Source organism: Saccoglossus kowalevskii, chromosome 4 (genome assembly GCF_978046115.1).
Source record: "Saccoglossus kowalevskii chromosome 4, keSacKowa6.1, whole genome shotgun sequence".
In the NCBI taxonomy this organism is placed as follows: Eukaryota; Metazoa; Hemichordata; class Enteropneusta; family Harrimaniidae; genus Saccoglossus; species Saccoglossus kowalevskii.
Window position 1 is genome coordinate 14,197,915 of NC_140644.1, and position 26,006 is coordinate 14,223,920.

A 26,006-nucleotide genomic window follows, 5' to 3' on the forward strand; every position below is an offset into this window, starting at 1 on the left:
GTTGACATGTTATTATGTTCCGGTTTATCATAAAATACGGCAATTTTTAGCGTTTAATTTTAGATTTCTGTAATTGCAATTATATTGTAGTAATTTAATCAAAAAAGATTCCAATATTGTAGTTGGAATTTTAAAATATGAAAGGCGGAGTTGCCGAAAAGTCTCAACCAATGAAAAAGTTTGTTAGTGAACTGTTATTTTTCATGCGCATGCGTGGATAAAATGGCGGAGAACTTACTTGAAAAGCAAGGATGGTATGTCAAAACTGTGTTATATTATTCGAAGAAGGTTATTTAGTCGGAGCAGAGCTTATCACATAACATCATTGTGGCTGTCTTAGTAGTGAAATCTGGCCATATTTATAAAGCCGTGTCCCAGACGCGATACATTTGCTAAGATAATAGCTGGGCTCGGGATTATAAAGTGACTAGTGACCAGTTTCAGCAAGACAGACCGAATGAATCATTTTAATGATGTTAATTCCATGCGCCGAATAATATGTATTATATTATTACATTTCGGACAGCATGACTCTAGAAAACAATATCATTTTGAGTTAATATGCTGTGAATATTAGTTACTTATTCTTGTTTCAAAACAGAAACATAATGACGTTGTGCTGATGCGGAAGTTAGACACATGTTAAACATCGTTGAAAGTACAAGTATTCTTTCCTACTCCACATACCTTGTAATATCCCACCATATACCATTCTTTCTGAGGTTATGATTTCGACCAGCTTATATAAAAGTAGTGTGACAATTCTATGTGTGCCAGTATTGTTTTCATGTAATCAGAACCTAGGATAGATGCACAGTCACTTGGGGGCTGAAAATCAATAAATACTAATTTTCAACAAAAAAATCATCCGCTATACGTATATAAATAAACAAGTTGTGAAACGCGGCACCTAGTAAATCGACACCCTGTCGGTTTCAAATGTTGATTTCTTACCTTAAAATGCGAAACAAAAATTTTAGAGGAGATCAGGTGTTACGTTTATAACCATTGTTCATAATCGCTAACTTGGTTTTATTCAAAACTGCACAAATCCTGAGTTTTCTGATGATATCCGACGATTTCATGAACGAAAATGGCCAGCAGCCAGAATCACGGGGGATTCGCACAGAGTTCTGGGTAAATCAAGGAAATACTCGCTGTTACGGCACGCCTGATTGGCTGAAAAAGAGTATGCGCACTTGATTTACCCAGAACTCTGTGCGAATCCCCCGTGATTCTGGCTGCTGGCCATTTTTGTTCATGAAATCGTCGGATATCATCAGAAAACGCAGGATTTGTGCAGTTTTGAATAAAACCAAGTTAGCGATTATGAACAATGGTTATAAACGTAACACCTGATCTCCTCTAAAATTTTTGTTTCGCATTTTAAGGTAAGAAATCAACATTTGAAACCGACAGGGTGTCGATTTACTAGGTGCCGTGTTTCACAACTTGTTTATTTATATACGTATAGGATGATTTTTTTTTGAAAATTAGTATTTATTGATTTTCAGCCCCCAAGTGACTGTGGATAGATGCCCCAAACTCTGACAATGAGGTTTATTAGGAAAGAAGTAGACATACAAATGTACATTTTGTATTCAAGCAACATTAATGCTAAATTATTGGTTGAGTTAGTGGCAGCTTCAGTCACAACAGCTGACTGATTGCCAACCAAATATTTGAACCAATTGTTGAAAGATAATATGCATAGTATTATTTATATATACTTTAATATAGGGGCCAGCAAAGTGAAGCATTTATGGAATGAGTGAAGGTTCCAATGTGTGCTCTCCTCAGCAACATACTGTAAAACGTAATAATTTTGCTGCTGGAAATATTCACGATTTTTTGTTTGCCGAGTTGTTAGTAACGATAAATTTTCACAATTTTAACTTGAGGGACAAATTTTAAAAATGGTGATAGGTGCTTTGTTTTTTGAAATTCAAAGGGACTGTGGCGTGACCAGATGTTGTACGTGCACAGGAAATGGTCCATACTGATACTGAAGAGTCCTAATCAAAGACAACAGACGTGTTTATCACTGTATTTCATACTTTCATTGTAATATTGTGCATTTAAGCCTGGGTTTTGGCAATTGTTGCCTCAGTATTCAAGTTGTTTTCATCGGGTGTACTGACTTCCTTATGTTTCAGGGTGTTGCGTTGTCTCATACGAAATCCCGTTGCTACCACCTTTAGGCCTGGTCTTCCAGATCCAGTGTCAACTGACAATCCCGATGAAACATTTCAAGTTCTCGCAACCTTGGGTTTTCATGGCAGAAAACGAAAGCATGGGCAGTATGAAGTTTATAGTCCAGAACTCCATGCGAAGATTGCCAAATTTCAGGCAGAAAATGACAATTCCAGAGCAGTGCGCCATTTCACTGTCTTTTTTGGTAATCCATAAATGAAAGTATCATTTGATCTGTGACAGAAGCCTACACCAAAGAAGTCCAAAAATCAAGAACTCAACCAGTAACCAGTATTCATCATGCTAAACGGGGTGGACCTCTACTTTTAGGAGAACTAGATTCTCGAGTGAAGCGATATGTAAATAACGTCTCAGAGACTCAGGGGGCATCGTTAACAGAAACAAAACAAAAAAAACGGTGTTGAGTAAAACATGTACAACTTTTATTTAATACACAAATTATAGTAATTACACCAAACACAAAGTAATAAAACATTGTTGCTTTTTACAACTGATTTATTGTCTTTTGTTTATACTTGTATCACCAACTATCGTGGTAGTCACATGTGAAAATAAAGCCCTGCATATGGCATCCTCTAATAGTTACCATACATGTATATTGTTTTGTATTTACTATATTTATTTTTTTTTGTTCAAATAACTCTAGGCACCTTTCCCAAGCAGGAATATCCGAGTGCTCCGATGGAAAAGATGGCAAAAATATTGATGTCATTATTAAGGCAGCCCTTGATGTAAGTGTAATGTTGTCATTTACTAAATAAAGAATGTTGTGATCTAGTATGCATTGTGCCAAAGATGCTGTTTGTAGTGGTCTATCTGTAAACCACTTGCACATGCTTGTAACAAGGTGCCTGATAAAATTTTGTCCTGGGAGTATTCACAATGCTTGAGTAAAAATAACCAAACCTTCACTCAATTTTGAACACTGAGGGCGCTGTATAAATTTTTGTCTTGTCTAAATATCATGTTGAATACTTCATTGGTGTTTGATTGTATCAAAAAACACATACTGGAAAGTAAATTATAACCAAGTTTAGCAACACTTTCTTCGCTGATGACATGACAACAATTCTGTGTCGATTTTAGTACCAGTCCAATGTTATTGGATGCCTAAGCAGGTGTTAACTCATTGTACATGTACATGGTGTTTTCAGTGAACAGTGTAATTTAATTATAAATTTAAAAATCCCACTGTAATTTTTCTGCAGCGTGATCTGAAACACATCAGTGTGCCATTTCTACCAAAAGACATAAACCGTGGCAAACTTGAAAAAGTGAGTATGAACCATGTTTCTTTTCATTTCATCCCAGCTAGACTATGGAAGGGTGAGGGGGCTACTGATGCAGCGAATACAGTACCTTATTACCAGCGTACAGGAGTTCTTTCTCTCTAATCTTTCTTTGATTAGGGTCATTATGAAGAATCTGATCTATTTACTTACTGTCACCACCATATTGTTCTAAACACCAACATTGCCAGCTAAGTTGCTTACTGGTTTGCTAAGCGCATCTCGAGATCATCACATAATTAGAACTCATTAGTTCGAACCACTTTTGCAAGGGTGCATCGTTCGACTAAATACGTTTATTTACAAGACTTATGACATGCACCAATCACACCAGCGACTGTGTCCTGACATTTCATACTGTGTTAGTACATAACTTTGCCATTCATTTGATTATATAGAAAGTTATGTGATTTAATGAAATAAATTGAAAGGCAATCGCATCCTGATCTTCTACATTGTATTTATATTCAACATGTCCGAGTCCCCCACTATTAGATTGACAGGTCCTGGTGAAGTTAATTTGATCCAACTTGTTCTACTTGCGTAGCGATCTCCAGGCGCACATAGCAAACCAGTCAGCAACTTACCTAGCAATGTCGCTGTTTTGGTGTTGGTAAAAATATGGCAATGACAGAAATAGACCATTTTCCGTTCACTGCGAGATCCTGCGTTATGCCTGAAATCAAACGTAAAAGCAGGACAAATAAAGGTCATAGCATTGTAGAGATGTCAAACATCGCGTGGGATTCAACAACCGCGAAAGTATTTAAGGGGATATTTCCATGCTTAATAATGTATCTAAACGCAATATTCCCCATTCAAAGATTGACTTTTGACTTTGAGCTTTAAAAAAAATATTTTGCGTTAAAAATCAAATCGTTCGTTTTTTGCGAACCTTTTGCAGACGTTTGACCCAAGTCTTTCACGCAATACGTGAGATCTCAGGGTTGAACTTAAAATCACCTATTGTGTGCAAATTGTACTTTTGTATAAATATGGGTATAAATTTTCTACCTACCGTACCTACATGTTGGTGGCAACCCCGACTTGTAGGTATAAATATGGTCATATGTTTGTTAGGAAGGTGACAACCCCTACATGTACCAATAGGAAATGCATGTTTGATTGGCATATATCATACCCAGATTCACTACGTTCAATTACCCACCATAGACTCCGGTCAGTCAAAATGACTATTTTGAACTGTAGGCATTAATCAGCGATTCTGCCGGTGACGGAGAGATAGAATCCAGGTCAGGGGAAGCCCCATGACCTCAAGATTCTTTTACCCCTTACGTCACGAACCCACGTGACCGAGGCCACCTGGCAGCGCCACAGGTAGCCGTCCTTCACTTTTAATTTCTCTCCGCCTCGAGTGGAGATGAAATCTAGCGAGCTCTGATGGATCGCCTGCTTTTTTTCCTGTCCGGATTTATAGCTTGGGTTGTTGCCGCTGCTCGGCATCCGACATGGTAGCTGGTAGGATAAGTTTTCCTTGTCTTTTTTTACCCTCGTGTCGTTTTCCCCTTTGTGTGTAGTATTTTTCACAGCAAAGAAATCAAAATCCGGCGCCACTACATAGTCACATGTTGATTTCATGGCGGCACCTTTTACAACTGTAATTCGTTTCCCTCATGCATGTCGTCTTTTATTTTTAATGTATTTAGCAATATATAGGTGTAATGACAGCACCAGGGCTCGCTGCCGTTTTCTTTCCGGTCTCCTCGTGTTTCGAGTCGACCGTGCAGTGGTTATATTCAGAATTTACCAGCATAGAACCTGCATCCGGGATACTTTGTCGTAGCTACGTGCGGGTTTCGGGGTTTTTGCGTGAAAGCGTGTTTTTTTCACTGGAGTTCTGAGGCCTGGGATTTTCTTTCAGAGCCATCAAGATCGCTGAGACTGACCGCGTCACAGCAAGGTCGCGCGTCCAGTAAACAAATCGGTTAAAGTGAGTTGCATGTTTTGCATGAGTGGAAAGTCCTCACGCTCGGCTACCGGTACTTCATGTACCGGGACGTTGAGTAAGAGGCCCGACGGTGGAGGTACCGATATTTTTCTCGGTCTCCCCCGCTGATCGGAGGGCATCCTCACAGTCTGTTTTTTCAGGCGATGGTTTACCCGATTTTACCGGCTGCAGCGAGGCTGTGCCCCTGGAGGCTTTCCTCCTATGGGGCCCGTTGCGGGTCTCTTTGTGGACCCTTCCTCGCACGGCACCGGGTTTGCCTCCGAGTTGAGGGCTTTGGTCAAAGGACTGTCGGGGCAATTGTGTCCCTGGCAGGCCGGGTAGATCAGACGCAGTCGGAGCGAGCTGTCTCCACTGTGTCCCCTCGGTGGGCAAGCAGGAAGAGACACGAAAGCATGTTTGCATTCAAACACGTCTCTTCCGGGGAACCCCCGTTCCCAGTCACGGCTCTCCCACTATTTTGGGGGGTGGCCGAGGCTCAGGCTAATTGCACCGGTCCTTCTCTGGATCCGCGGGCACTGAATGCCAACGGGGTGCTGGCAGCCAAGTCTCCGATCTCCGATCAGGGCAGGGCACGTGTTGACCCCCCCCCCCCCCACTTTCAGCCAGCTAGGGTTCGTCACGCGGTAACGGTACAACGGTAACGAATTTATCCTTGTGTCTGGTCCCCGCTGTGGGTTTTGACTTCTTTCTTACCGACCCACGGGCGTCCCCAGAGGGAACCGACCCTGTCATGAGACGCACAGTCGAACACGCTCCCTCTCACATATTTTAAGTTAAAGGAGACGCAGTTCACTCGCGTTGGATACAGCCGGTACTCCGGGCGGTCCCTCAGAGTCTTCCATCTGTATGACTCGGTGAGCCACGCTTTTGGGGTGAGGCGGAGTATCATCGATCCCAGTGATACGATGTATATACCCCCACCCTTGATCCTAAAGCGACCACCTAAGGTTGCTTCAACGCTTATGGGATCACGGGCGTCGGGATCCAAAGCAACCCCGTCGGCACATCTCTCCCCTGTCCGTCTGAGTGCGGAGTGGGGCGCAGAGCACGCAAACGGTGTTGATGGGCGGCGTTGGTCAGCCGTGGAGGATGTAATGCTTAAGGCCCCCGGGTGGGGATAACGTTAGGCAACATTTCCCACTGGACCAAACGCTACCCGGTCGGTGTGTTTCGGGATCAGACCCCATAGCGTGGGATGAGACCAAAACACCCCCAACCGGATTCCAAAGCTCCTTCCCCAGACCCCGGTACCATGAATTTGGCAAACCGGGCAAAGGGGGATAGCCGCGTTCCATGGGTGTCTTTGCCAATTGAGGACGACCCATCTAGCCCTGAGGGCAGAGTTGCTTGAGCGCATTATTATGCGTACCCAGCACTCTGGTGACCTTGGAGGCAGAACGCACCAGCCTCCTAGACCAGGCGACATTTTTACTTGTGGGCCACCGCACATCTACGTGCGACACCCCCTAGTGTTGCCTGGCTCGCTTGGCCAGGGCCACTACTGTGCTACGAGACGCGGCCTTAGACGCACATGTTTTCGCCGACAAGCTGAGCCGGGGTACGTCCCCACCTCAGTGACGCAGACTGGACACCCTCCACCCTCTTTGTTCAGGGAATGGTGGGTACAGTCTCGGAGCTTCGGAGTGCAATGAATCACAGGGTTCAGATCGAATCCGCTAGCCAGTTGGTTCTGCCATAGGCAAGCGGAGGGCACCCCAAGCACAGAAAACACAACGCCCTAGGGCGTTGTCCGCTAGCCAGAGTCAGCCAGGAGGCAAGCGCCTATACCCTTCCATGGGAGGGAAGGGTAGTGGCGCGCCCCCAGGGAGGTAAGAGCCAGGTGGTGGCTCCTCACCCTCTCTGGGCGGACGTCTTCCCGGCAGCAGGGGAAGCATGTTTGACGCTCACCTCTGCAACGGGGGGGGGGGGGGGGGGGCAAGGCACGTGTTCGGTGAGTGGCCAGGTCACAACTTAGTGACTACTTCAGGCCTTAGGGAACTCATGGGGGAAGGGAGCCCCCCCCCCCCCCTCGCAACTGCCGAACACATGGCCACACATCCCTGTCGTACACAGATTGCGCCGGGGTAGTCCGGTTTGGAGACGGCGGGTGACCGATACCTGGACCTTTCCAGGTGGTGACATCCGTTTACGGCATACCGCTGAAATCTCCATTTCCCCCCGTCACTGTCTCCCCTGTTGGGCACTGCCAGGGGACTCCCGCAAGGCGGAAGCAATCAGACAGGAAGTAGCAGTTTGCTGGGGAAAGACGCCATACACAGGGTACATCAGCCGGAACTAAGTCCAGGCTTCTACCCAAATGTGTTAGTAGTATCAAATCTACAAGTGGCAGGCGTCCAATTTTGGACCTAGACAGACTGAATCAGTACGTGCCCCTCGATCGGTTCCACATGGAGACACCATTCAGGGTTCTTCTCTCCATCCACCGTTTTGACTGGCTAGCCCCGCTAGACTTAAGCAGGGCCTACCTGCACGTACTGATGCACCTAGCGAGTTGCCATCTCCTTCGAATCGCCCAGCTGGGCCAAGTATTCAAACTTCGGTGCCCCCCCCCCCTGTTCGGGTTAGGCACAGCGCATTACGTGTTCACCAGAGGGATGAAACAGGTAGTGCTGCTGCTTCACCAGATGTCGGTACACCTCAATCCGTACCCAGACTACTGGTTACCAACAACCCGGGCAAGGGGTAATAGCCAAACACATCAGGCTAACACAGGATTTACTTCACTAGTTTGGCTTGTTAGTAAATCGTCAAGTCCCACCTCGAGCTAATGCGCAGTTGGTGTCCCTGGGCATGGAGTTTTGACACAGAGGTAAGCTTGGCTTAGCTATTTCAAGCATATTGCTTAGCGCTAAGCAGCCTAGCCGAATGCCTAGTCAGCGTTCCCTCGGTGTCCCTCCGTGAACTAATGTGGATCATCGGAATGATGATCTCGGTTCGAAGGGTCGTTCCCCAGGCCGCACTACGCAGCCACCCGGTATAACGCTTGTTATAACGCCGAGCTCTTCTATGGGAACTAGATAGGCGGGTTTCGATCTCGGACCAAGTGAAGGAAGCCCTGCCCTGGTGGTCGTCACTGACCAACCTCGGGCAGAGGGGCCCCCTTGGACCCGCTCGCCGCAGGTATGACTCTGGTAACAAATGCCTCCCCCCAGGGTTGGGGAGCGCATCTATTGGACGAACAAGCCCAAGGATATGGCTCCCGCATAGTTTTGGGACCACCATATCAACCGGCTCGAACTGTGAGCAGTGTACTTAGCACTACCACGCTTTCTACCCGTAGTTCGAGACCACAGAGTCCTGCTCCGCACAGACAACGCAGCGGTGGTCTCCTTCAAGAAGGAGGGGGGGGACGCATTCCCCATCGTTGTCAGTCCTAGCGGAGCAAAGTCCTCCTTTGGTGCCTGGAATACAATGTGGAGCTAACCGCACACCACCTTCCAGGGGTGAGGAACAGTCTGGCGACGCCCTTTTAGGGCGACTCCGTCTCCAGAACACAGAGTGGCTGATATCCCAGTGGGTAGCCTCCAGGCTGTTTCGGCTGTGGACGGTCCAAGGTTAGACCGTTTGCCGCACCCCGGAACACCAAGCTCCCGACGTACGTAACACTCCTGCTGACTCCAGGAGCCTGGGCCAGGGTCGCTTTGCTACCCCGCGGATCCACTTAGTTGTGTACGCTTTTCCTTTCTTCCCGCTAGTCCACCAAGCACCGGAGAAGACTTCGACAGGTGCACACCTGCATATTATCATTGGTCGCACCCAATTGGCCAAACAGGGCCTAGTTTCCACTTCTGTCGGAAACGATAGTCGAAACACCAGCAGTGCTTCCGGACTTACCGGACATGCCGTCCCAACCAGACGGCGCACTACCACGAGCCCAGCGGGTATCACTTACCCGCATAGAGGCTCTCATTAGACCCGCACATACGAAAGCTTTATCTGAGCGGGCTGCCAACGTCCTGGCCATGCAGCCTACATTTCTAGGCTGCGAGCATACACTGGTTAGTGTAGCGGAAGGGAGATTGATCGATACCATCCCTCTATTGGCCAGGTAGCAGGCTCCTTCGTCCACCTGTTTGACGAAGTGGGTTTGTCCTACGCAGCGATCGTTGGCTACAGGTCGGCCTTGTGCCCAACCATTCAAACGTACGGGAACAAGACTAACCGATTGTCCTATTATTAGGAGACTATTTACTGCTTTCCAGACGCTGAGACCCCATGCAAGGGAACTGCCCAACTGGAACTTGTCGGCTGTGTTGTCCGCTCTAAGCAGACCGCCTTTTGAGCCTCTCCAATCAGCACCACTCAATTTTTTGATGTGGAAAATAGTCTTCCTACTGGCCCTCGCCTCAGGTAGGCGCCGGTCAAAGCTAGGCACGCACTATCCTTTGCGGATGGTTGTGCCGCTTTTATGGGCGATCAAGTTGTACTAAGACACGAATCGGGTTCTCGCCAAGAACCAAATCCCAGGTCACGATCCTCAACCGATCGTCATCCCCCGGCTGGCAAATATTGTCAGTCCGGAAGATCAGGAGGAATTGCTTCTCTGCCCGGTCCGAGCGCTGAGTTGCTACGAGAACCGTACCAGGTTTTCTAGACGGGGAACCAAACACATGTTTTTGTGTTACGGCCCTGACAAGCGGGATAAGCCGGTTTCCCCCGACTTTCATCCCCAGGTGGATTACTGCGACTGTACTGGAGGTCTATAATACACTATCCTCCTCAACACAGACCTTGCAGAGACACCAAGTACAAGAACATGAGGTCCGTGCGATTGCTAACTCACTAGCGCTAGCGTCAGGTGCCCCCCTCAAACACATTCTGAGGGCAGGCTTCTGGAGAACGCAGAACGTCTTCATCAACTATTACCTAGGAGACACCCAATCTATTGAGCAGGGTCTCTTCAGGTTAGGCCCCGTCGTAGCGGGTCAGGCCTTGTTTGCTGACCCAGCCCGAACGACTGCAGGGGCCTCTGCGCATAGGCGATAAGTCAGTCTCTGCATTTTTGCGGGCAGATTGTCTGTTCCACTAGCACTTCCTGGAAGCTCCCAGGTTTCGCTTCTGTCGACCTACGCCCTCATGCGAACTGTTTCGGTCCTACTTCAAGCTTATCACCCCAGAGTTTGGCTTGGGTCTAGCTTTCTTGGGCACACCGAACCCTGTCACCACAGCAGCATTGGCTTCTTGCTTCTGGGACAGCACAGGCAAGGTAAGACACCACCCTTCTTGGGTCTTAACTTAGGTTTTTGGGTTTGTTTTTCATCCCGGACTGGGGGAAAGTCTTTCATCATTCTCCTTTTTTTTCTGTTTGCTCAGAAAAACCCGCCACCTATCGGTGTCTGACTCTGCCTACAGTTCAAAATAGTCATTTTGACTGACCGGAGTCTATGGTGGGTAATTGAACGTAGTGAATTTAGGCGAGGGTTCTCCGAACCCGCCTATTCACATAGTTCATACCCACCATAGACTCCGGGTCCCCCCCAACTTACCCACTCTTTTCGTCGCGTTGGTCTAAGTCCTCGAGGCGGAGAGAAAGGAACCAGAGTGAAGGACGGCTACCTGTGGCGCTGCCAGGTGGCCTCGGTCATGTGGGTTCGTGACGTAAGGGGTAAAAGAATCTTGAGGTCATGGGGCTTCCCCTGACCTGGATTCTATCTCTCCGTCACCGGCAGAATCGCTGATTAATGCCTACAGTTCAAAATAGTCATTTTGACTGACCGGAGTCTATGGTGGGTATGAACTATGTGAATAGGCGGGTTCGGAGAACCCTCGCCTAAATTTGTATCATACTGTAAAGGGCTTAATTGTTAGCTGGGTTTTGCATGTGCTACAATTCAAACGGTTCCTTCACAAATCAGTGTATTTAAATTCCCTGCAACATCAGATTCACATTTAACCCAGTAAATACTACACTTTTACAACATTTTCTTCACTAAAACAATTACCTCTATAACACTTAAACTATATGAAAGAAAATGTCGCCTTTATGTTAATGTTAGAACACGCTGATAATAATAAACTCTGATTTGTTTTATTAGTTCCTGTTCGAACACAGTCCAAAAACGGGGACTTATGTTTTGACCTCTGTGTGTCCGTGTGTGCGTCGTTCATTCGGACCTGTATCTTAGAAATGCCTGGACCAATCACGATCAATCTTCACACATACATCATACATGATATTATACATATGCACGTCAATTTGTTTCATGATCTGATTCAAGATGGCCGAATGGCAGCCATTTTTGTGCTAAAAAAATCATAAAAATCAAGCATTTCTCGGCTGTTTAATGGTGGATTTTGTTCAAACTTGATATATACATTAGACATTATGGGACCTTGATGCAAATAATTTTGTTTTTCAGATAACATTCAAAATGGCCGACTGGTGGCCATTTTGTTTTATTAATGGGCTTCTGGGCCCATACCTCCGGCTTATTTTGACTGATTATGTTCAAATTTTAAATATTCATTATACATCATATCATAGATAGACAGATATATTAGTTTGAGGATCCTATTCAAAATGACCAAATGGTTGTCATTTTTGTGCTAAAAAATAATCAAATATCAAGCATTTCTGACATTTATGAATGGATTTTGTTCAAACTTGGTACATACTTTAGACATTACAGGTTCCTGATGCACGTCATTTTATTTTTCAGATCAGATTCAAAATGGCTGTCTGGCGGCCATTTTTTTTTAATGAATGGGTTTCCAGACCCCTATGTCTGACTTGTTTTGACTGATTTTGTTCAAATTTTTAATATTCATTATACATCATTCACAGATATATGGATATATTGGTTTGACGATCCTTTTCAAAGTGGCCTAATGGTGGCTATTTTTGTGCTAAAAAAAGCCATGAATATCAAGCATTTCTTGCATTTATGGATGGATTTTGTTCAAACTTATAACACACATTAGATATTACAGGTTCCTGATGCGCGTCATTTTATTTTTCAGATTGGATTCAAAATGGCTGACTGGCAGTCATTTTGTTTCAATGATTGGGCTTCTAGAGCCATATCTCTTAAATGCTTTGACTGATTATATTCAAATTTTATATATTCGTTATACATCATGTTGTATATATATACATGTATTCAAAATGGCTGATTTTTAATGCTGTTCCAGAGCAATATCATTAATATGGACAAGTACTTGTTTGACGATCAGATACAAATGTCAATCATTTTAATGTTAAAAAAATCATATTCCTGACATGGTTATATTTCAGCTATATTACTATAAAAACAAAACTATCTATCTTAAATTTGATAACTAACGGGGACTGTGCCATGGCTTGTTGTTTATTACTCAGCTACAAGGTCCATGTGTGCTTCAGATTCAGAAGATAAGAAATGTGTCTGCGCCAAAGTCAAATGAAGAATCCAAAACAGCTCCCAGAGTGTTAAAAATACAGCTGACTGATGGTCATATCAACTGCCAAGCCATTGAATTGAAACACATTGATAAAATCAGGTAAATATAGTTACTAAGCAAAATATTAGCTATGCTAGGAACTAGTCTTTTCACGAGTCTACATCACAGCAACACTTATTATAGATGGCAACTATACTGAAATGGTATATTCATTGTCACTATTTTCCATTAGGAAATGAACAAAAACAGGAATAGGCCCAATACAAAATGATTATGCAAATCATAAATCACATGGATTAATTAATGTTCACAAGTTGTGATCACTACTGAGTGAATGAAATATAGTCTGTGATCAAAAACATCTAAGGCAATTAATCCTTGTGGAGCAGATATTCTTTCCATCATTACAGTGTGTGACGTTTTTGGGACTACTGTATTGCATGCGTCAAAATACATACTTTTGTAATGGCGTTATATGTCATCTGATCACCCCGGTGAATTGATATGTAAAAAGTAGTAATGTTGGCGTAACTGAAAATGGCGGAATAAACAAGAAGTTAAACTTGACAGCTCTCTGGTTTCTTTGATGTTTCGTGTGTTCTTGAGTCAACACATCACACGGTGCTATGTATATTTTCTTTGTTTTTACAGTTTGTCAACGCCTCCTGGAACCAAAATAAAATTGACTGGCACAATATCTTTACAGAATGGTTTCCTTTTGTTAGACACGGAAAATACAACTGTACTTGGGGGGATTGTGGAAAAACTTGTCACCAAGTGGGAAGTTGCACGGGTAAGGATATTAAATAAATTGATTTGTGTTAGAACAAGTATAACATCTGGCTGGGTACTATGTAATGCATGTCACCTATGCATATCTGTTGCGGCATATTTTGCAATTTCAATTATAACCCTATATATACTGTGGAATCTAAGAATTTGATATTAATTTTGAATGAATATCAAGATGCCAAAAACCGAAAGGTTTAGAACATATTTAATGAACTTCTTTGTGTAGGGTCCGGTCAAACCCTCAGGGCTGCCATGTTTGTTTTTATCATTAGAATAAGCTTACACATAATATTGTTTCATATTTAAAATTCACCTTTCCGAATATGGTATAGTACAAATACTTAGTGCAATACCGCAAAATTACGGCATGCTGTAACTTATGGCGTTACGGTGACAGATGTATAATCATTATCATTCATTTTTTTCAGTTCAACTGAACTAAGCAAGGTGATGGAAATCAAGAGCACTTTCTCACTACAGATTTTATTTTGTTTTCTAACGTGCCATCTTGGAAGTACTGTGTAATCGTTATATATTTAGAATTTTCATTCCCTAATATAGTAGGATGCAGATACATTGTGCAAGACGACACAATTATGGCATGCTGGAACTTACGGTGACAGGTTTATAATAGTGTTATTAGGATTGTAATAAATTATGTTTACTTTGCTTTCAGAGTTTAGCACGATTTACAAGGGAGCTAGATGACAGGGAGGGAGCACCACCATGGATACCATTCGGTCAAAAAAGAGGTCCAGTGAGCAAACCAAATATTAGAGGTAAGTTGTGAGATATTCATATAGTGTTTGTCACGATTCCAAGAAAAAAAAATAACTTGCACAATTATAGAGTGTGATACAGCATGTTAAACAGATCGAACAAGAACACTGCATTTAAGACATTTTCAACCCTCAGTTGAATTAATTTGCTGTGCCTTTTCAGTATTTTGTTGTGTATCCCAAAGAAGTTTACTCCCTGAATGAAGTCCTTGTATGACTGTCGCTATTTTAGTTTTTATTTACCCTTTCGTTTATCTGAATTGAACATCTTCATGAAAATCAATGACATGGTGAAATGGTTAGTGACTTCGTTTGAAAACAAACTCATTATTTATTTCCAATTCTTGTTAATCTTAAAATAAAATACATGATATCTACTGAAACCCTTTTAAACACAAAAGTCAACTATGGTCGCCATTCACAAAATTGCACACACAACTTTTTCCATTTTTTTTTTAAATAGTTTTGCCAATGTAAAGTTGTGTTGTTTGGTCCAAAATTAACAAACAACTCTGGAAAACTTAAAACATACATCATACCAGGAATTAGGCAGTTAAACTTTGGTTGTTTCTCTTTTTAGCTCCGCTGTCGACTTTGTCGAGCGGAGCTCATCATATGAGTGATTGTCCGTCGTCGTCCGTGTCAATGTTTTACTTTTTCGACTTCTTCTTGAAAACTACAAGCCTGAATGCTTTGATACTTGGTGTATATGTACCTTGGGTAGACCTCTCTTAGGTTTGTTCATTTCATGTTGATATCTTCAATTCTCTAATTTTAGTGAATATTTTTGTCATTTTTGGTAAAAAGTGATATTTTCGACTTCTTGTTAAAAACCGCAAGTGCAATTGCTTTGATATTACATATATAGGTACTACATGTGGACCTCTCTCAGATTTGTTCATTTCGTGATGATATCTTCAATTCTCTAATTTTGGTGAATATTTTTGTAATTTTTGGTAAAAAGTGATATTTTCGACTTCTTGTTAAAAACCAATAGTTCAATTGCTTTGATATTACATATATAGATACTACATGTAGACCTTTCTCAGATTTGTTCATTTCGTGATGATATCTTTGATTCTTTAATTTTGGTGAATATTTTTGTCATTTTTGGTAAAAAGTGATATTTTCGACTTCTTGTTAAAAACTGTAAGTCCGATTGCTTTGATATTACATATATAGATACTACATGTGAACCTCTCTCAGATTTGTTCATTTTGTGATGATATCTTCAATTCTCTAATTTTGGTGAATATTTTTGTAATTTTTGGTAAAAAGTGATAATTTCGACTTCTTATTAAAAACCAAAGTTCAATTGCTTTGATATTACATATATAGATACTACATGTAGACCTTTCTCAGATTTGTTCATTTCGTGATGATATCTTCAATTCTCTAATTTTGGTGAATATTTTTGTCATTTTTGGTAGAAAGTGATATTTTCGACTTCTTGTTAAAAACTGTAAGTCCGATTGCTTTGATACTATACATATTGTTCATTTTCTAATGATGTCTTCAGTTCTTTAATTGAAATGTGCATTGCTAACAGTGGAGCTATCTCAGCCGATAGGCTGCTTGTTTTTGTATGTATTAATCTAAGCAACAATCAAAGTCACTATCTTTGTTAATTATGAGACCCACAACACCCACAATTCTTCCTTCTGTCACCTATTGTAAAATATTTTATTTTCACTGAAGGGATGATTCAGTGAAAGTAAAACCCAGCGAATATAATACTGTACCTTTTTTCCTATATTTTATATTCAACTCATCAAAAATCTGTGAAAATAAGAAAAATGAATTCCAGCTAAAATAAAGCACGTCTTTTTAGCGAATTTAGCGAGAGAACTGATTCGCTAATTCAAGATGTCGCTAATGACTTTATTATTAATTCAAAATGGCCACCAAACAACGTTTTTTTTCTCCATACACACTTTGTGAACAACACAAAAAAAAACGTACTGACATGATAGATACACTTTATTGAAAAGTAAAACACAAAAAAATAAACGTATTCATTGTGGTCATTATTTCAGTGAAAATAAATCATTATATCACAATTCGCTAAAATTGCATGTCGCTTTTTCAACATGTTTTACAGTAATTTACAGTATTTGTACATGTTGATATCGTGGTATTTATATTTAATTTTTAGCTCCGCTGTCGACTTTGTCGAGCGGAGCTTATCATATGAGTGATTGTCCGTCGTCGTCCGTCGTCGTCGTCCGTCGTCGTCCGTCGTCCGTGTCAATGTTTTACTTTTTCGACTTCTTCTTGAAAACTACAAGCCTGAATGCTTTGATACTTGGTGTATATGTACCTTGGGTAGACCTCTCTCAGATTTGTTCATTTCATGTTGATATCTTCAATTCTCTAATGTTGGTGAATATTTTTGTCATTTTTGGTAAAAAGTGATATTTTCGACTTCTTGTTAAAAACCGCAAGTGCAAATGCTTTGATATTACATATATAGGTACTACATGTGGACCTCTCTCAGATTTGTTCATTTTGTAATGTTATCTTTAATTCTCTAATTTTGGTGAATATTTTTGTCATTTTTGGTAAAAAGTGATATTTTCGACTTCTTATTAAAAACCGCATGTCCAATTGCTTTGATACTACATATATAGGTACTACATGTGGACCTCTCTCAGATTTGTTCATTTCGTGATGATATCTTCAATTCTCTATTTTTGGTGAATATTTTTGTCATTTTTGGTAAAAAGTGATATTTTCGACTTCTTGTTAAAAACCGCAAGTCCGATTGCTTTGATATTACATATATAGGTACTACATGTGGACCTCTCTCAGATTTGTTCATTTTGTGATGATATCTTCAATTCTCTAATTTTGGTGAATATTTTTGTCATTTTTGGTAAAAAGTGATATTTTCGACTTCTTGTTAAAAACCGCAAGTCCGATTGCTTTGATATTACATATATAGGTACTACATGTGGACCTCTCTCAGATTTGTTCATTTTGTAATGATATCTTCAATTCTCTAATTTTGGTGAATATTTTTGTAATTTTTGGTAAAAAGTGATATTTTCGACTTCTTGTTAAAAACCAATAGATCAATTGCTTTGATATTACATATATAGATACTACATGTAGACCTTTCGCAGATTTGTTCATTTTGTGATGATATCTTCAGTTCTCTAATTTTGGTGAATATTTTTGTCATTTTTGGTAAAAAGTGATACTTCTTGTTGAAAACTGTAAGTCCGGTTGCTTTGATATTACATATATAGGTACTACATGTGGACCTCTTTCAGATTTGTTCATTTTGTAATGATATCTTTAATTCTCTAATTTTGGTGAATATTTTTGTCATTTTTGGTAAAAAGTGATATTTTCGACTTCTTGTTAAAAACTGTAAGTCCGATTGCTTTGATACTATTCATATTGTCCATTTTCTAATGATGTCTTCAGTTCTTTAATTGAAATGTGCATTGCTAACAGCGGAGCTATCTCAGCCGATAGGCTGCTTGTTTTTATTATTTGCTTAGGTTTCAAATCGCTTGACAATAAAAAAGAACACAGTGAAACTGACAAACAGTTTGAGGAGACGCGGAAGGCAGCAATCAGGGAGATCACCAAGACTGCCATCACTGAGGGAAAAACAAAGCAGTTTGGTGGTGGCAGTGCCGCTGCACTCAACTTCCAGAAAGAGAAACAAAATCAGAGATATCAGACACCAAGCAGTGGTGGTGTAACAGGTGTGGCTGTGACCAATACGCCAAGTAACAGTAATGTCAGTAGTAATAGTAGTAATACAGGCATTTATCGGCAGTTATCTTCTGGTGTAAGTTGTTTATCTATTCTTTGATGCGCTTGAGTTACCAGGAATTATAAAAGTTCACATCTAGTCTGTTTTTACGTTCGATTTCTTGCATAATAGGAACTCGCAGTGAATGAAAAATGGCCTGATGAAATAAAATACTGTAGAATACTTTATTTTCGCTTAGAATTTATTTTCGCTATTTTCGCTGAAGGGATGATTTCGTGAAAATAAAATCCAGCGAATATACTTTTTTTCTTATATTTCACATCAAACTCAAAAAAAGTCAGTGAAAATAAATTCCATACAAAACGCCCGAAAAGCCTTTTCAGCGAAAATTAATTCCAGCGAAAATAAAGTATTCACAAGGGTTGCATTAGTGTTTGATAATGTGGAGTCCCTGGGACCCACCCCTTATAAAATGTGTGGGTCCCTTAAAAATATGTGGGGTCCCTGCCGCTATCGCACTTTATTTTTTTTAAATATTTTTTTGCACGAACTATTACACAATAAACATAAACAGGCATTAATCACATTTATATTGTACTTTATTCACATGTTCATTCCACCCTATACATGTCAGCAATCAGCATTATTTACATGGTTTTCTTCTATTTTTACAGTTATTAAAATATAATGCTGCTTTTACAAATTTTAAATCATTACTGGGTTTACCGGTCCCTCAAGTTCTTCATAAGCCAAGATAAATGAACTGGTGTCAGACTTAACTTAGACTTAATACAGTTCTGGCAAGAAAAGGCATGGCCTTATAGAACCTGCCGGGGAGGAGATCTTGCAAATAACTAATCGATCCATGGCTTCTAGAAAAGTGATTTTTTTCTCCCATAGTCACTTGTGTTATATAATTAAATAGTTCATTGTTTCGATTAATATTGTCCCCAGAAAACAATACACCCAAAATTTGTACATACTAGTACTAGAACCAGATTCTGCAGTAAATTCGCCTCTGGGCAGTTTGGGTTTTTAAAAAAATAAAATGGGACCAAGAAATCGGCGATTTTTCGGCAGATTTTATTTAATATTTGTTATTTAAATATTTAGGCGTAATTTTTCGAACATTACAATCTCCTGACGCCTAAAAAGAGTTTTTATTCAAGAGTATGTTTTTTGTGACTAGCGAGAGTGCGTAATCTTCGTTTCGGTTCGAGTTGTTATCACTGTAAACGATGTTAAATTAGTCTTCAAATGCGCAGTTTATCTTTTGAAAACAACTATTTTTTGATTTGAAAAAAAAATCATACCGTTTTTCCATGAAAATCCAATCATTCCTGACGGCTAAAATAGTCTAAGTTTTACCGTAAGTCATTGACGTCTACTCAAGAGTATGATTTTTATCGAGACTAGCGTGAACGGGTGAGCTTAGTTTTGACAATGAACTGTTATCACTGTAAACAATGTTAAATTATTCTTCAAATGCTCAGTTTATTTTTTAAAAAGAACTAATTTTTTGATTTAAAAAAAATCATGCCGTTTTCCCATCAAAATCCAAGCCAAAAGATCGTACTACAACATCGGCAAATCTCTTCCGCGTTGCGTTCAATAACATTAACATATTTAAATGAGCTATGGTAATTTGAACACGTTGGCGTCATCCAGCATTTTTATTGGTTAATTAGCGATTTGACCTATTAGGTCAACCATGCAAGACAAGGAACATGACGGATACTCGAAAGCATCGAGCGTTAATTTGCGACCAGAATTATTTGCTTACGACGAAACGAAGTTGAATTTTATTTGCATTTCATAACATTTCAACAAATTTGTTTTTTGTACGTTATTATAATCACTACTGAGTAATACCGGTAATCGACAATCTTGAAACGCAGCATGACTGGATTGCGCAACCGTGATCATTTGTTGCTCGGCAGTTGTGTTCGTTTTTACTTTGTTTAGAATATAATTTCGTTACCAATAAAATTAGGAAAAAAAAGTGTATTTGACGTACCAGGGTCGTTTTTTTTTTGAAAAAAATTACTCTGGGTGACATTGCAAGTTTTAGGCGGATAAATTAGCAGGTCACAGTGCATTCTACTTGTCTCAGTATTGACTGTCTCGCCGTACTTCAGATGGGACTTCAAACATTCCATTGTGAAATGTAGATGCTAATAGGTGTTTTTGAAGACAATGGCACAGTATTTTACGTGATTTTACAAGCTCTATGAACTTTGTATGCGGGACAATGGCATCGCAAACGTACACAATGCCTTTAGACCTATCATAATACGGCCGAGTCGCGTGCTCACCGGATGCGTCCCAGGGACTCACCAGTTAAAAAATTCATGCGTCCCACAGAAAAACTATGCTTCCTGGACACGAAATTCCGCGTTAACGCAATCCCTGAGTATTCCACAGTAAACACCAACCTTAAATTTCCTACTTTCTGGATTTTCATTCTCAGGTAGATGATAACGCACTTCAGCGTTTAGTTGAGATGGGCTTCCCTCGCGAGCAATCTATCACAGCTCTAAAAGAACATTCTGATGATGTTGATGCAGCTCTCAATTCATTACTATCTTCACAAAAACAGAGTACAAATCCAAGGCAAGGTAAGAACTATTTGCATAATGACGATACCAACTGCTTGGATCATAATGTGCATGTGTTTATTTTACCTTATTAGGACGTAGATTATCTAAATAAGGAATTAGTATCCCATTATGCACTTGTCACGTATACTTTTTGAAGTTAATTTCCGCTTTACAACTTAATAGTTAAGGCCGTTCGTACCACATTCAAATTTTGTACTACTAAGAATGTTACTGTATAGATATACAATGCATTATGGGAGATATCCTGCCATTGTGGATGATGGAAAACTATTATCACCCTGGAAACTCGCTACCGGTAAATTATTTGTGAAACCTTTCCACAATATTAAGATTCATGTCAATTATAATATATGAATTTGTTCAGCCCATGTCTTTGAGCAAAATTTTATGATATGAAGAAATTATCCTACCAAAGAAACCAGTGTAAAAATGCTAGTTTTGACCATTTTTTATGGCATTTTGGATTATTTTATCACAAAAAATGACAGGTGATCCTCAATTTTGTTTTCATTCTGGGTTCCTGGTGGCAGGAACCCGTAAAAATGAAAGTATGGTGAACATGAAATATAATCTTCAATTTAAGCAAACCTTAAATTATGAATTTTACTAAATGAGCTTTTCACACAGTATGATGACATGTACATGTAATTGTGTCAATGGTCGTTTTAGTTTTAAGGATTATCATTAATCACCTGTTACTACCGCTTTTACTCCAGACATCACTGGAAATCTGTGTTTTGTATCCTCACATGCCTTACAAATAGCAAATATTGATTTTGTAATTTGCAAGGATACATTTGACAAAAGTCTGAATCGCTGTCGGAAAGATTAAAAATGAAATTTAAGCTGCCACTGAATTTTGCAGTTTTCTCCGCACAGTTTACATTATGTTGTGTGACATTTTGGTTGTTTATCAGATAGAGGTGGAAGTGGGCGCGGAGGCAGTGGAGGCAGAGGACGTGGTAGAGGAAAAGGAAGAGGACGAAATAGAGATGTGGATGATGATGATTATGAGGAAGATGATATGCAAAGTAAACCATCAGGTCGAACGACATTATTTGATTTCTTGGAATCACAACTAGGTCCTGCTAAAACAGCAGGTAAGATGTATTTGAAAACAGGATTTAGAAATAGATGAAGCTTAATTAGAAATGGCTATTTTTATGGCAGTGCAAAACTACATTTAATATGGTGAGGTGCTGTGAATACGTACTCTTATGTCATGCGTGAGTACACTAATAATATGCATGCCATTTTGTTTTTATGGGTACAATCAAATCAAAGATGGTGGTCATTTGTAATTTGGAGTACATATGTCCTGTGTATTGATTAATTAAGATGTGTTGAATACTGGCAATTTGATTATATGTTGACAAATATTTGCAGTCTCAATAAAGATGGCCGTCCAGCAACCATTAGTTCGGCTGTATCTAATAATCTTTATTTCAACAATGAGATCGAAAGTTCAGTGCAGACCTTGTTTTTTTGAAAATGCAAATGGATGATTTCTACCATATTTATCTGAAACATCAACCACCACAAAAGGTTGCCTATGGTAGGATGTTTTAACACCTAGAGGAATTTTTGTTGCTGCTAAAACAATTACCATAAGAAATAACGAGGTAGTAAAAATAATCTTTCTCGAATGCAAATTAATAGAATACAAATCTGTGTTTACAAGTTGAGTGAGAATTCATTCACACAATGACATTGTCATTCCGAGCTATGTCAAAAGTACACAAATCTGCCAACAAATAATGCTGTTACATGTACGATCAAGATGAACATTAAAAAATCTAGGTATTCTTGTTTTTTCCAAAAAATATATAGTGTAAGTTTGTTGTTAGATTAATTTAGACGCAATCAGAAATTCCATCTTTCAGGTAAATTCAAAAATCTAGGTATTCTTGTTTTTCCCCAAAAATATATAGTGTAAGTTTGTTGTTAGATTAATTTAGACGCAATCAGAAATTCCATCTTTCAGGTAAATTCAAAAATCTAGGTATTCTTGTTTTTCCCCAAAAATATATGGTGTAAGTTTGTTGTTAGATTAATTTAGACGCAATCAGAAATTCCATCTTTCAGGTAAAAGTGGTACCATTCATCAAGTTAGAAAATTCATACTTACTGCAATCAGGATTAGAATGACTTGTTCAATTACATCTTACTAACTCCATGTTGGTTTCTCTCCTTAAAAGAAAAAAGTAAGCCTGAGCAAAATATGTCGCAGTTCCGAAATGACACAGGTGGCTACAAACAGCAAGACAGATATGAAAGGGACAATAGAGATTATGATAATAAGGCTCAAAGAGGTAGAAAGCAATATGGACAAAACGATCAACGATCATGTGATAGACAACCACAGTCTGTGAGGGACGCTGGCATTGCATTTGTGCATGGAAAGGGAGAACCTAAACCAAACAGGGAATCTAATGACTATGCAGAAAATAGATCCCGAGGTGGCCGGAGTTCAAACCAGTATCAGCGATACAATGACCAACCTCGAAGGAATAATGATGACTCGCGGCCGCCAAGAGATTATAGTGGTCGGCAGGATAGGTACCACAATGACAGGTATCAACAGAGTAAACAGGAACAGTATTCTGGGAGTACAGACAGCTTTTCTGGAAAACCAAGTAATACGAATCGGCGGCAAAATTCGGCTGAAGGGTATGGGGGTGAGCAGAGGACTAATAACCGACAGGATACACGATATAATAGGTACGATGACAGACACAAATATCAACAACAACAAAATCACTTTAAACAAGATTGGAATCAAGAAAATCGTGAACGAGATAACAGGCGAAGAGACGCGCCAGGAAGTGCCCCCTCTGTGCTCCGCACTCAGCCACCTGTGGTGTCTAACCCTGTTGAGTTGCCTACACAGGTCCCCCTTATGCAACAACCACCTCTTCATCCAACGATGCATTGGAGGAATGGTGATAAGTGCCTTGCAAAGTACTGGGAAGATAAAAAGGTAAGCATGTGTTAATCAGCTGTGTGATTCTGTGTTCTGATAGCAAACTAAAATATCATCAATCAGCTGTGACAGTGCATATTTAGAAAGAAACAAGGAACATTAAAAAAATACCAGGATTCTAATCTGTCGCATTTAATAGTTCATTATATCATGAAACAGCAATTTAGTGTGCATACACAATTTGACGTGCAAACAGTGCATTTTTACTTTGAATTTCCTACACAGTTATATAAAACACTAAGCAAACAGTGTTACAAAAAATGTATTCTATTAACATTTTTGAAAGATACATACTGTGGTTGCATATACAGAGATAAAAATTAATTGACCAGTAAGATTTCCCTGGTTACATACCTAATCAACTTCTATGAAATTAAAATAGATTGCACTATGTGATACACTGTTGAAATGATTTGTGATGCCATTGAATCAATGGAAAACCTTTATGATTTTATGCAGTACAATCCTAATGCATGCACATATGACATTTCCAGCTTTTGATGAGATCTTCCATAACACACATACCATACTCGCATGTCATCGCTGGTGCTGTCATAGTGACCCAGGTTTTTTATTTATTTATTTGGCAGGTCCTTGCATGTGTTGTGTTGTTGTTCAAAATTATTATTAAAAATAAAATCAAGCAAAGTCATTACCCATACCGTATTTGTTCTGTTAGAAGCACATTTCCAATAGAAGCACATGTAAACCTAAAATTTCGTTTGTTGTATTCTGGATCATTAAAGTGTGACTTATTTTGACCATGGCAGCCTTTCTGTAATTTACAAATGCATATGCGCTACTAACAGAGCTGGTTGTATCTTGTATATCAGTACCAATACACTGACCATTGCATTCTCTCATTTCCTTCTGGTCGTCATTTTTATGTCGTATCTCTTTGGATTGCAGTTCTACCCAGCGATAATTCACGCCGTGGACACAAAGTTACCAACTGCAGTTGTCTATTTCACAGAATATGGTAACTATGAAGAGATATTTGCGTCCGATATCAAACCACTTCCTGCATCAGCAGTAAGTTGTCCAATTGTTTCTATTTTGCATATACGTGCCTAGTGTAATTCTTAGGCATATGGACGCAGTCTGAAAATGGGGACTTATGGATTGATCTCTGTGCGTTCATGTGTCCATGTATGCGTTTGGATCTACATCTTGGACATGCCGAGACCGATTACATTCAAACTTCAGACATACATCATACATAATATTATACATATGCTCATCCATTTGTTTCACGATTCTGAATGAAATTGCACATAAAAGTAGGACAAACACAAAGATACACTTAATAACATATGATGATGGTAAATTTTGATGAAGTAAGGATGTTTCAACACCATATTCCTCTCTCGAAGATAGGCATTTTGACATTGAACTATAAAAAGAGAAAGAAATATGTACATTGTTTTTTTTTTTGCAGGTTGATTCCAATGTACCACCTACTATTGGAGGTAAACCAAGGGTATACGAAAACTTTGAAGGTCCCGTGTCAGGAGTACTTGAATTCCGTCACGGTGGAGGTGGAAACTATCGGAGACAGGATCCTGGGCAGTATGCTCCACAAAACAAAGAACGTCGGCCGCCTACGAAACCACAACAGCAGTATTATCAGCCACCAGGGGCCAGAAAATAAAATATTATGTGGACATAGTGAACTTTTATTTTAGGGTAATAATAGTATGATTCATATCAGTATGCACCACAAGAAATTATGTGATCAGCTGATAATCTGGGAATCCTGTTTTGACAAGACTCACCTATGATTATACCAAGTGCAAAGTCAGCGGAAATGTTCCAATGGAGTCGCGCTAAATGTCTATTGGAATTTATTTCTACATCTATCACAGTACATTTTCTTCGCATGTTTTCAGTCCTCTTAGTAGGCATGATCTTTTTACGGCAATATTCATTGCCTCGTCTGTCCTGAATATTTTGCTGACATTTAAGCAATAAAACATGTACATCCCTTTATCACAGTGTCTCTCCAGTTGTCAATCTGCGAGTTTAGCTTGGTGTCAGAAAGGTAATATCTTCACCCTCATTTTCCAGACTCATTAACAATGTAAGCCGTTCACTGATTTGCTGGATTGGGTAGCCAATCAACGACTGTCTTGTACTTCGACCTTCTTTTGTCAAACCTAATAATGATCTAAGCTTTTGAAGTGACAATAGCTGTGATTTTGAACATTTTTTGTTTAAATAGAAACACA

At 40.0% G+C, this 26,006-nt stretch overlaps 1 protein-coding gene across 1 annotated transcript; it reads left to right on the forward strand.

Annotated features, from left to right (window-relative positions):
* Positions 1 to 191: 191 nt before the first annotated feature.
* LOC100373723 (tudor domain-containing protein 3-like) lies at positions 192 to 25,767 on the forward strand. The gene is made up of 12 exons (XM_085497832.1): positions 192 to 254; positions 2,861 to 2,945; positions 3,423 to 3,488; positions 12,812 to 12,972; positions 13,525 to 13,666; positions 14,342 to 14,444; positions 17,954 to 18,249; positions 20,645 to 20,792; positions 21,713 to 21,895; positions 22,994 to 23,775; positions 24,688 to 24,810; positions 25,217 to 25,767. The coding sequence occupies exons 1-12, from the start codon at positions 223 to 225 to the stop codon at positions 25,427 to 25,429; spliced, it is 2,334 nt and encodes a 777-aa protein (XP_085353958.1). The 5' UTR covers positions 192 to 222; the 3' UTR covers positions 25,430 to 25,767.
* Positions 25,768 to 26,006: the final 239 nt, after the last annotated feature.